This window comes from Zalophus californianus, chromosome 1 (assembly GCF_009762305.2).
Source record: "Zalophus californianus isolate mZalCal1 chromosome 1, mZalCal1.pri.v2, whole genome shotgun sequence".
Lineage (NCBI taxonomy): Eukaryota > Metazoa > Chordata > Mammalia > Carnivora > Otariidae > Zalophus > Zalophus californianus.
This window is the reverse complement of record NC_045595.1, coordinates 87,356,350-87,369,276: the sequence shown is the minus strand read 5'-3', so window position 1 is coordinate 87,369,276 and position 12,927 is coordinate 87,356,350. Positions and strand designations below refer to the sequence as shown.

General features: G+C 37.7%; 1 protein-coding gene across 7 annotated transcripts in view; it reads left to right on the top strand.

Moving 5' to 3' along the window:
* Positions 1-12,927, top strand: part of PIK3R4 (phosphoinositide-3-kinase regulatory subunit 4) — a 90,740-nt gene that overhangs the window by 54,916 nt on the left and 22,897 nt on the right. For 6 of the 7 annotated variants that reach the window (XR_003518329.1, XM_027585641.1, XM_027585640.1 and 3 more), the window contains exons 12-13: positions 415-625; positions 3,218-3,383. Coding sequence is in view for 6 of the 7 variants with exons in the window: in XM_027585641.1 (XP_027441442.1) it covers positions 415-625; positions 3,218-3,383 (377 nt within the window). In the remaining variant the exon portion in view is untranslated. The remainder of the gene's footprint in view (positions 1-414; positions 626-3,217; positions 3,384-12,927) is intronic. The other variant, XM_027585642.1, reaches the window with a different exon arrangement.

Below are 12,927 nucleotides of genomic sequence, written 5' to 3'. Positions count from 1 at the left end.
ATGTCGAGGCTTGGAAGTGTAATATTTGTGGTTAGTCTTTTTTTTTTTTAAAGATTTTATTTATTTATTTATTAGAGAGAGAGGGAACAAGCAGGAGGAGCAGCAGAGGGAGAGGGAGAAGCAGACTCCCTGCTGAGCAGGGAGCCCAATGTGGGATTCGATCCCAGGACCTGGGATCATGACCTGAGCCGAAGGCAGATGCTTAACTGACTGAGCCACCCAGGCGTCCCTGTGGTTAGTCTTTATTTTAGTGAGGTTTTTACTGAAAAAATGTCATTGTTTTTAAATGGATTTAAAAATTGGTACATTAATAAGAAAAGCGGATATAATGAACAGACAGAAAGGACATGGGTACAGTTTTATCATTGAGTATACTTTGCTTATGACATAAATAGTTACAATTCTGTTTTCCAGCTTCCAGAAGTGACAAATGCCCAAAATAGAAAACCAACAATACAGGTTTTAAGTAGTACAATTTTACCGTCTACCTACCAGATTCGGATCACAACTTGTAAAACGGAACTTCAGCAGCTCATCCAGCAGAAGAGGGAGCAGTGTAATGCTGAGAGGATAGCTAAGCAGATGATGGAAAATGCGGAATGGGAGAGTAAACCACCACCACCTGGTAAAATGCCACTGCTAGGTAGTTGTATTCTATCCTGGGTGCTGAAGCCTGCAATCTAATGCAGGATAATTAAGGAAGTAACAACAAAACTATCACTTGGAAGCCCAGAGGAAGAAGCATTAAGTGAGAAATTTTAAGTCATTATTTGTGGAGTTTGGATCTTCTTGGCTGTGGGGGCAACTTGCAGTGTCTTGTTGAGGCTCCTTAGTGTTTCAGCCTGTCTGTGGTCCATTTTCTCCATTTATAGTGCTAAGTTTTACCTGCCTGTTTAGTGCCATGCCACTTTTTCATAGACTGTCAGTCTTCTTGGAATAAGCTCCAGCTTTTAATTCGAAGGGTTTAACATCTATTTATTTTCTTTAAAAAACGGTAAAGCATTTGTAAAGTAATGGGTACTTTTATTATTATTATTTTTTAAAAGGTTTTATTTATTTATTTGAGAAAGAGAACAAGCAGGGAGAAGGACAGAGGGAGAGGGAGAGGCAGGCTCCCTGCTGAGCGGGCAGCCTGACATGGGGCTCTATTCCCAGGACCCTGGAATCGTGACCTGAACCGAAGGCAGACGCTTAACCGACTGAGCCACCCAGGCACCCCAGTAATGGGTACTTTTAAAAAAGAAAAAAATCATTTATAATTCCACCACTCAGTGATTATCAACATTAACATTTTGTGGAAACACTGCTATATTTTGAGAAGATTTAAAAGAAACTTAGATATTTCAGATGAAAATGTGGCTCAGCTATGTTAACAGACTTGCCCAGTATAAATGTGGTGGAGCTAGTTTTTGATATTAGATTATGGATTTTAAAAACATTTTTAATGAGTTTTTGTATATAGATTTTAATAATAAAAATTTAACTTAGAAGAAATGCATAGCATGCTTATGTATAGAGATTTAAAATCACATGAATTCCTATGTGCTTCCATGGTGTACTCCAGGGGAAAAAGCTGGTAGAGATAAATGATTTAAAGATTTAAAAAGTATTATTAAGTGGTAAGTGGCATCTCAGGTCAAATAATATCCTGGAATAGAATCTGTCTTTATAAGTAGCATTTTATACTTAAGTGGAGCTATACTCTTTATTCAGTAATCACAAAAAAGGTATCAAGTTTTGAGGTTCAAGAAATGTGCAGTGACTGTTGGACGTTTGAGTTTTTTCTTTCCACACTTGAATGATTGTGTGAAATTGATTTTCTCTGGAGGGAAATATTCAGTCTAGCGTGGCAGATTATTCAGACTTCATGGCAAAGTGTTTTTGATCACCTTCAAATCTAGTATATCCTCCTTAAAAATCACATTCAGCTGTTCTTCCCACACATGTGAGCGAGAAATCCAAGAGGAAACGTTTTTTTTTATCTTAGAGTTTGCCGGGTTTGGCAGTAGTCTTGGTTTCATTTTTGTTTTCTCATAAAAAGAAATAATTTTATCCTAAAATGACATTGTTATCACTTAATTAGACACTCTTCCAAATCCCCATACAGGACCATCTTTAGCATAGCTTTTTGTTTTTTATTTTAAAATTGATTAATATTAAATATTTCACTTAATATAAAAGTTGACTCATCAAACATTGAGGACAGTTATGTGTAAGACCTATACTAGGTACTGTGAATGATTCAGAATGGATAAGACCTGGTCTCTGGCCTCAGCAAATCTATAATTTATTAGAGGAAATTAATCATACACAAAAAGAATATACATAATAAAAGAAGTGTATAGATGTCATAAAGTACTAGAAAATCCATGGGCATTCTGAGGCTATAATTTCATAATACTATTTAATTAACATGTTGATACCACACAATAAATGATTGTAGGTAGAGAAGAAATCAACATTTCGGTGTTTACTGTGGACCTGGGACAATGTTAGACACTTTATACATCTCATTTATCCATATCCACCCTTTGGGTTAAGAAATATTTCCCTCATTTTACATTTGAGGAAATTGAAGCTCAGGTAGTTTAAATAAGTACCCTAAGGTCACACATTGTATTATGGTGGATCTGGGATTTTGAGACTTTGAGAACCAGGTTGCCTCCCTAGTACCCAATTTCTAGGTTTAGGATAGCCATTATCTCTGGCTGTTGAGCAAGTAGTCAGGGTTTTTCCAGGTGGTAAGTGACTGTTGGGCACTAGGCATTAGAGGAGGGCCCCAGCGCAGTCCTTCTAAGGCTCTTTGATCAACACTTAATTGCTATCTTGGATGTCTTAATAAATAATAGTAAACTGTCATGGTCTTATAGACCACTCTGTATTTTTTTTTTTTTAAGATTTTATTTATTTAATAGAGAGAGACAGCGTGAGAGGGAACACAAGCAGGGGGAGTGGGAGAGGGAGAAGCAGGGAGCCTGATGCGGGGCTTGATCCCAGAGCCCTGGGATCATGACCTGAGTTGAAGGCAGTCGCTTAACCAACTGAGCCACCCAGGCGCCCCTAGACCACTCTGTATTGTCTAGCTATTGGTACTCTTTGTTTAGAGAAACATTCTTATGATTGTTCTCATGCTGGTTGTTGATGACTGTAGCTGGAGGTGAGAGGAATATTGTATTTGTAAACTATAGTTTAAGACCTACTCTTTGCTTTTCCTTAGGGTGGCGTCCCAAAGGGCTACTAGTTGCACATCTTCATGAACACAAATCTGCTGTGAATCGAATTAGAGTCTCTGATGAACATTCACTTTTTGCAACATGTTCAAATGATGGCACAGTGAAAATCTGGAACAGTCAAAAGATGGAAGGGAAGACCACCACTACCAGGTAATAATGCTTGGGAGCAGAATCCATTTAGTCAATCAACAAATGTTTATTGAGTGCTCACTCTGACAGGTGCTATTTTAGAACCAGGGATATAGCAATGATAAATGGACAAAAATACCTGTTCTGTGGAGCTTTCCTTCTTGTGAGAGGTAGCAAACAATAAACAGTGTAAATAAGTAAAACATATAGTATGTTAAATGGTAAAAAATGTTATGGAGAAAAATATAGCAGGAAAGAGGGATACGGAATAGAGTAGGGGTTGGGGTAGATAGAATGTTAAATAAATTGACTAGAGACTGCCTCACAGAAAAGATACCATTTGAGGAAAGACCTGAAACAGGTGAAGGAAAGAGTCATATGTATATCTTGGGGAAGAGCATTCTAGGCAGATGAAAGAGGGATTTCAAAGGCCCTGAGGTAGAAATATGTTTGGCATCTTTTGAAGAACAGCCAAAACGTCTGTGTGGCTGGAGCAGAGTGAGCAAGAGGGAGGAGTAAGAGGAGCCAGATTACATAGGGCTTTGTAGGCTACTGTAAAGGACTTTGACTTTTATTCTGAGTGAGATGGGAGCCTTTGGAGGGTTCCAAGCAGAGGAGACATGATCTAAGTTAAATTTTAACAGAATTACTGTGGCTCTTGTATTGAGGATACTGAAGCTGTCAGAGGCTCTTACGGTAATTCAAGCAGAGGTGGAGGTAGTGGGAAATGATCAGATTCTGGATATATTTTGATGGTAGAGCCAACAAGATTTGCTAAATGGGTTAGGTGGAGCATGAGCAAGAGAAAAGTAAAAAATGATGGAATGACTAGCTATGTAAGGAAAACACTTACTATACCATTGCCCCACTGTTATGGTCACGATGGAGACTAGTTTTGACTTGAAATCTCTAAGACTCTTTGTGCATGATGTAGTTTTGGTGAGTGTGGTTTAGATTTGTACACTTTTATAGTTACGTCCCTCCTTGATATGCAGTCTGTTTGTGTGCCAGTTCCCCATTCCCCCATCCCCATTAGTCCTACCATATTCGTATTTGTTCTGTGCCTAAGTTTGGTCTGGGTCTGAATAGAAAGCCACTCGAAATCAAAATTGAATTTCATGTGTAAAAAAGATGTGGATAATCTCTGGTGCTTTTCTCGTTATCAGTTCAGTGACTACAGCTAACCACAAAATCATCAAACAGCTAACCACAAAATCATCAAACAAAATATCTTTGATAACTAAAATAAGTTGAAAGTTTACTCTTAACAAGGTGGTACAGTTTTGTGCTGTTCACTCTTTAAAAGAGCTCTATGTTTTTACTTTATGCCCAATTATTTTCATGTTCATTCTTTCTTGGCTTGCATTGGTTGGAACATAAATCAAAACCAGTAACAGAATCCTGGCTCTGTTTAGTAATTTTTTGTCAACATTTTATTATGAAATTCCAAACCTATAAGTAAAGTTGAAAGAGTTTCACAGTGAACATTCATATACTTGCCACACAGATTCTGTAATTTTACTGTATTTGCTGTGTCATGTAATTATCCATTCTCCTATCAGTTCATCTTCTTAAAATATATTTCACAATAAGTTGCAGACGTTAGTGCATTTCCCCTAAACACTTCAGCTTATTTATCATTAACTAGAGATCGGTACGTGTTTATAATTTTTTTGTTTGGCATGAAATTCATATGGTATAAAACACACAGATCTTAAGTGAACCATTCTATACATAACATAAACTTGGCAACTTAAACCACTCTCAAGATATAGAGTGTAGCCATCACACCAGAAGAATGTCCCCTAATACCCCTTCACAGAAAACCCCTGCCTTCTCCCTGCCTACAACCATTCTTTTGATTTTTTTTTTTCCCACCATTGTTAGCATTTTCATTAGTATTTTAAACACTTCTTCTGGTAATTATTTTTCAAATGGCTATTTGTTGTTATCATCATCAGTTGAATTCATTGTCCCTTTTATTAGGAGGGGAAGTTCAGTTGACATGTGTAAACCTCTCAAGAAACAACTGGAATCATTGATTAAAAAGTCTCATTTGTTAATTCCCAAATGATTTTTATTACTGAGCCGTGCCTTCTGTATTCCATTGTCATATTTTAGAGAGTGGTATCCCAGTGTCACATTTCAGACAGTGGTATCCCAGAAAATGTGGCAATTCAGCTGACTGTATAGTCTTTGGGAAGTTTGTATGATAATTAGAAGATTGGATTTCCTGCAGATGCAGCTTCTCTCTTCGCTTTTCTGAAACACCTGCTGTCTTGTTTGTGGAGTGCTGTAGGCCTTGGCTTGGGGGTGCTTCATTCCACAGTGGGGAAGAGGAGAAGGGAACAGAATGTGTTACCCTTATCATATGCCTTCATGAACTGGATTAGGGGAGAAGCAGGTCATTATTATCGCCAGATCCAAGTGGGGAACAGCTGGTGGCTGGGAAAGAGCAACAAAACTTAGAAAAAGTATTTTCTTAGGAAATGTTACTAGTATATTCTGACTACTGAAGTTTTTCCCCTATGCGTTATGTTGGCTGACCACCCAGTTCCCAGTCCTGACTTTCTCATTGAATATGATTGTGATTTAGGCCACCCAGCTCTTGGCTCTGCCATTTTCTTCTTTCTTGAGTTAAACTTTTGGTTTGTCTGTTGGGGACTAGTCTGTGAAAAATTGCTGTTTTTCTAAACTTTTACATAAAGTTTTTAAAAACGTAATCCTTTATAGCATGGTAAATTATATTTTCCATATATGCTTCTTGTGTTACCCTATTTTTGGCTCATTTAACTTCTCAGTTTTAGAGGAGGTTGATGAATTTGGTACTTCTTGAATGTGATGATAAAACATCTCAGTGGAGTTTTGTTTCAATGAAGAGTTGACACAATTTGAGAGGTGTGCAAGAAAGTCACAGTGTTACATATTTTAGAGTTGCTGATAGTGTTGGAGTTTGAAGTTTTTGAGTGGTGTGGCTACTCTGAAGAAAAGGGAGCATAAAGGCCTATAAAAGGCCTGAGGATGCCTGAGACCTTAATCTTTACCAGTTGAATTTTGGGGACAGGAAGATCGTGGTCAGGAAAGGAGAAAGAAGAAGCCATTTGAGTTACATTAAACTGCAATAGAAGAAAGAGTTTTAAGAAAGGACCTTAGAGGCAGCTCTCAAATGTAATAAAAAAGCCAACTAGCATGAAAACCTAGTAAGGCCATTGGGCATTCTCACACAGTGCCCTTTGGTGGAATGCAATTGATACAGCCATCATCCTTGGAGGGCTTTTTGACAATACAAGCATTTAGGATGTCCATATCTTAAGGAAATGACTAAGAATGAACTCAGAGATTTAGTTTTTAAGGGCTGTTCAGATTGGCTTCCTTTATAATAGTAAAAAATTAGAAACAAACCAGAGGTTCAGCAGTAGAGGTAAAATTGGATAATAAGTCCTGGTGCAAATACAAAATTGATGTTGTGGGAATAAGTTTTTTGATATAAAATATATTGATACATTGTGTGAGAAAGTAGGTTTAAGAAGGAGGTTTAAGAACTCATATAGGGTTTCTATTTTTGGAATGACTAAGGATTTCTAAAAATCTCCTCTTTAATAAAATTAGAACACTGGTAGATACTGTCAAAATCAACCCTTTCAGGGGTACCTGGGTGGCTCAGAGGGTTAAGCGTCTGCCTTCGGCTCAGGTAATGATCCCAGGGTCCTGGGATCAAGCCCTGCATAGGGCTCCCTGCTCAGTGGGGAGCCTGCTCCCCCTCCCTCTGCCTCTCCCCCTGCTCATGCTCTCTCTCTATTTCTGTGTCTCGAATGAATAAATAAAAAAATCTTTAAAAAAATCAATTTTTTCAGAACTCTAGAAATTAACTAAGTCCTGCATTAGTCTGAAGAGTGTTATTCAGGAAAATCAACTGACTCTTAGAACAGTGAGCCATGTGTCTCTAATTTTATCCCCTTTTACCAAGCAGTTCAGTAGCTTTGAAAACTGATAGTCCCCCAACCTTTTATCACGCTGTGCAGTAACTTTGAAAATCAGTCCCATAACTGTGGTAGCCCTGAAAACCAGCAGCTTAGTAGTGACTGGAGGGGTCATAATGGCTGAAAGCCCCATTTCTAGAGAATTGTCACTATTTGACCTTTCTGCCTGTTTGCTGAAAGCTCCATCCTCCTCAGGGTCTATCTTTATTTGATCTGACTCATCCTGTTCTTTGAGAAAAACTCTGGCCACAGGGCATTTGTTGAAATTATCAGTGCTGTTTGTTTAACATTGCAGCAGCCTAAGGTGGCATTAGCAGTTGTAGCTGAAGAAGGCTAACAAAAAACTTACATTAGGGAATGATATGTCTGTAGGGGCCTTTGAAAAGTTCAGACATATTCATGGGTATCTATAAGGCCACATGCATGTATAGGGTTGTGTGCATGCCCAGGAAAGAACTGAGAATACCCTGAGTTCTTGCCTCTGGCTGACCTTGAGGCTCTGTGCAAGCAGGAAATGAAAGATAAGGCAGAATTGTAAACTGCTTTGTTGAAGGTATGCCACAAACACAGAGAACCTCAACAAAGGCTAGAACACTTATCATTTCAAGGCATGTAAGGAAATGTCTGTCTAGTCATTAGCCAACCACTAAGTTAACTGAACAAAGACTTTAGTGGCTATGCATGAGAAAGAATATGGACTTTAGAGAATTAATCCAGGGAGAGTCACTAAATAAACAGCAACAACCTTGGAATATTATTTCCAAAATTTACAGTAGAATATCTAGTTTTGAACAAAAAAATTGCAGGTCAGGAAAAGAAACGGGAAAGTATAGTCTGTATACAGGAAAAAAAGCAGTCAGTGAGTGGAAACTATTCCTCAGTAATCCCAGATATTGGACTTACTAGACAAAGACTTTAGATTAGCTATTAAAAATACTTTCAAAGAATTAAACCATGTCTAAAGAATTTAAAGTAAATTAAGAAAATGTCTCACCAAATACACATATCACTTAGTAGATAGAAGTGATCAATAGAAATTCTGAAGTTGAAAAATAAAATAACTGAGATAATGAAATAAGTGAAATAAATGAAAAATTCACAAGAGAGGCTGAACAGATTTCAGCTGGCAAGAGAAAAAAATCAGCTGAGGATATATCTGTTGACATCCAACCAAAGGTATAAAAACTAAAAAAGAATAAAGAAAAATGGACAGAGCTTCATAGGCCTGTAGAACACCATTAAATGTGCCAACTACACATAGTAGGAGTCCCAGAAGGTGAGGAGAGGGAGAAAAAGGAGGAGAAAGAATATTTGAAGGAACAGTGGCTAAGAACTCCCCAGATTTGGTGGAAAACATTAATCTGCACATTTAAGAAACTCAGTGAACTCCAAGTAGGATGAAAATCAAAGAGAGCCATACTAGACACAAGATAAGCAAACTGTTGAAAGACAGAATCTTGAAAGCAGTGAGAGAAAAGGGACTTACCTCATACAAGGGATCCTCAGTCAGATTCACAGCTGACATTCCATCAGAAATGATGGAGACTGCAAGTCAGTCAGATGACATATTCAAAATGTTGAAAGAAAGACTGTCAACTGATAATGCTATATCCAGCAAAATTGTCCTTCAAAAACAAAGGAGAAATTAAGACATTCCAAGGTCATTAAAAAACATGGAATTTATTGCTAGGAGATTTCCCCAAATGGAATACTTAAAGGTGTTTTTTTGTGCTGAAAGAAGAGGACATGCAACAGTAACTTGAATCCACATGAAGAAATAAAGAACATTGATAAGGTAAATATATAAATAAATATAAAAGACAGTACAAATTATTTTTATAACTCTCTTTACCTGTTGTCTTATTTAAAAGATGACCACATAAAGAAATAATTATAAAACTGTGTTTATGGGCTTATAGTATATAAATATAGAATTTGTGTGACAATAATAGTACAGAAGAGGGAGGAAGGAACAGAGAGATTGGAGAAAGTTTTTGTGTATTAATGAAATTGGTATTAACTTGATCATCTTTAGATATCAAATATATTTCCCAGGGAACCACTGGAAAAAAAACCTTTCAAAAACATGTAGTATAAGAAACAACAAGGGAATTAAAATGGTATACTAGAAAATACATTTTTAACATAAAAGAAGGCAGTGATGGAGGAATACAACAACAATAACAACAAGACCTGTGCAAGCCAGAGAAAACAAATAGCAAAATGTCAAACATAAGTCTTACCTTATTGGTAATCGTATAAATGTAATCAAAAGGCAGAGTTGGCGGAAAGTATGAAAAAACGTGATATGACTATGTGCTGTGTATAAGAGACACACTTTATTTTTATTTATTTTGTTAAAATTTTAATTCCAGTAAACATACAGTGTTATCTTCGTTTCAGGTGTACAATACAGTGATTGAATAATTCTATACGTTACTCAGTGTTCATCATGACAAATGTACTTTTAATCCCCTTCACCTATTTCATCTATCACCCCCACCCACCTCCCTCTGGTAACCATCAGTTCTCTGGAGTTAAGAGTCTGTTTTTTTGGTTTGTCTCCTTTTTTTCTTTGTTCATTTCGTTTCTTTAAATTACACATATGAATGAAATCAGATGGGATTTGTCTTTCTCTGAGTGGCTTATTTCACTTAGCATTGTACTCTTTAGATCCATCTGTATTGTTGCAAATGGCAAGATTTCATTCTTTGAAATGAGTAATAGTCCATTGTGTATATATACCACATCTTTATCTGTTCATCTATCAGTGGACACTTGGGCTACTTCTATATTTTGGCTATTGTAAATAGTGCTGCAGTAAACATAGGGGTGTATATATCTTTTTGAATTAGTGTTTTCATTCTTTGGGTAAATACCCAGTAGTGCAATTTCTGGATCATAGGGTAATCCAATTTTTAATTTTTTTGAGGAACTTACATACTGTTTTTCACAGTGGCTGCACCAGTTTATATTTCCACCAACAGTGTATGAGGGTTCCTTTTTCTCCACTTCTTCACCAACACTTGCTGCTTGTGTTTTTGACTTTAGGCATTCTGACAGGTATGAGGTGATATCTCATAGTAGTTTTGATTTGCATTTCCCTGATGATGAGTTATGTTGAACATCTTTTCATGTGTTCTTTGGCCATCTGTATGTCTTCTGCCCATTTTTTAATTGTATTATTTATGTTTTTGGTGTTGTATAAGTTCTTTATATATTCTGGATACTAACCTTTTATCAGATACGTCATTTGCAAATATCTTCTTTTTTTAAAATTTTTTTAAAGATTTTATTTATTTATTTCACAGAGACAGAGAGAGAGGGAACACGAGCAGGGGCAGAGGGAGAGGGAGAAGCAGGCCTTCCACGGAGCAGGGAGCCTGATGGGGGCATGATCTCAGGACCCTGGGATCATGACCTGAGCTGAAGGCAGATGCTAACGACTGAGCCACCCAGGCGCCCCGCAAATGTCTTCTCCCATTCAGTAGATTGTCTTTTAGTTTTGTTGATTGTTTCCTTTGCTGTGCAGATTCTTTTTTTTTTATTTTTTTATTGTTATGTTAATCACCATATATTACATCATTAGTTTTTGATGTAGTGTTCCATGATTCATTGTTTGTGCATGACACCCAGTGCTCCATGCAGAATGTGCCCTCTTTAATACCCATCTCCAGGCTAACCCATCCCCCTACCCTCCTCCCTTCTAGAACCTTCAGTTTGTTTTTCAGAGTCCATCGTCTCTCATGATTCGTCTCCCCCTCTGACTTACTCCCCTTTATTCTTCCCCTCTTGCTATCTTCTTCTTTTTCTTTTTTCTTAACATATGTTGCATTATTTGTTTCAGAGGTACAGATCTGTGATTCAACAGTCTTGCACAATTCACAGTGCTCACCATAGCACATACCCTACCCAATGTCTTGTCACTCAGCCACCCCATCCCTCCCACCCCCCACCACTGCAGCAACACTCAGTTTGTTTCCTGAGATTAAGAATTCCTCATATCAGTGAGGTCATATGATACATGTCTTTCTCTGATTGACTTATTTGACTCAGCATAACACCCTTCAGTTCCATCCACGTCGTTGCAAATGGCAAGATCTCATTCCTTTTGATGGCTGCATAATATTCCATTGTGTATATATACCACATCTTCTTTATCTATTCATCTGTCGATCGACATCTTGGCTCTTTCCACGGTTTGGCTATTGTGGACATTGCTGCTATAAACATCGGGGTGCACGTACCCCTTCGGATCCCTACATTTGTATCTTTGTGGTAAATACCCAGTAGTGCAATTGCTGGATCGTATGGTAGCTCTATTTTCAACTGTTTGAGGAACCTCCATACTGTTTTCCAGAGGGGTTGCACCAGCTTGCATTCCCACCAACAGTGTAGGAGGGTTCCCCTTTCTCCACATCCCCTCCAACATCTGTCATTTCATGACTTGTTAATTTTAGCCATTCTGACTGGTGTGAGGTGGTATTTCATTGTGGTTTTGATTTGGATTTCCCTGATGCTGAGCGACGTTGAGCACTTTTTCATGTGTCTGTTGGCCATTTGGATGTCTTCTTTGGAAAAATGTCTGTTCATGTCTTCTGCCCATTTCTTGGTTGGATTATTTGTTCTTTGGGTGTTGTGTTTGATAAGTTCTTTATAGATTTTGGATACTAGCCCTTTATCTGATATGTCATTTGCAAATATTTTCTCCCATTCTGTCGGTTATCTTTTGGTTTTGTGGACTGTTTCTTTTGCTGTGCAAAAGCTTTTTATCTTGATGAAATCCCAATAGTTCATTTTTGCCCTGGCTTCCCTTGCCTTTGGGGATGTTTCTAGGAAGAAGTTGCTGCAGCTGAGGTCGAAGAGGTTGCTACCTGTGTTCTCCTTTAGGATTTTGATGGACTTCTGTCTCACGTTTAGGTCTTTCAACCATTTGGAGTCTATTTTTGTGTGTGGTGTAAGGAAATGGTCCAGTTTCATTCTTCTGCATGTAGCTGTCCAGTTTTCCCAACACCACTTGTTGAAGAGACTGTCTTTTTGCCATTGGACATTCTTTCCTGCTTTGTCAAAGATAAGTTGACCATAGAGTTGAGGGTCCATTTCTGGACTCTCTATTCTGTTCCATTGATCTATGTGTCTGTTTTTATGCCAGTACCATACTGTCTTGATGATGACAACTTTGTAATAGAGCTGGAAGTCCGGAATTGGGATGCCACCAGCTTTGCTTTTCTTTTTCCATATTCCTCTGGCTATTCGGGGTCTTTTCTGGTTCCATACAAATTTTAGGATTATTTGTTCCATTTCTTTGAAAAAAGTGGATGGTATTTTGATGGGGATTGCATTGAATGTGTAGATTGCTCTAGGTAGCATTGACATCTTCACAATGTTGGTTCTTCCAGTCCATGAGCATGGAACATTTTTCCATTTCTTTGTGTCTTCTTCAATTTCTTTCATGAGTATTTTATAGTTTTCTGAGTACAGATCCTTTGCTTCTTTGGTTAAATTTATTCCTAGGTATCTTATGGTTTTGGGTGCAATTGTAAATGGGATCGACTGCTTGATTTGTCTCTCTTCTGTCTTGTTGT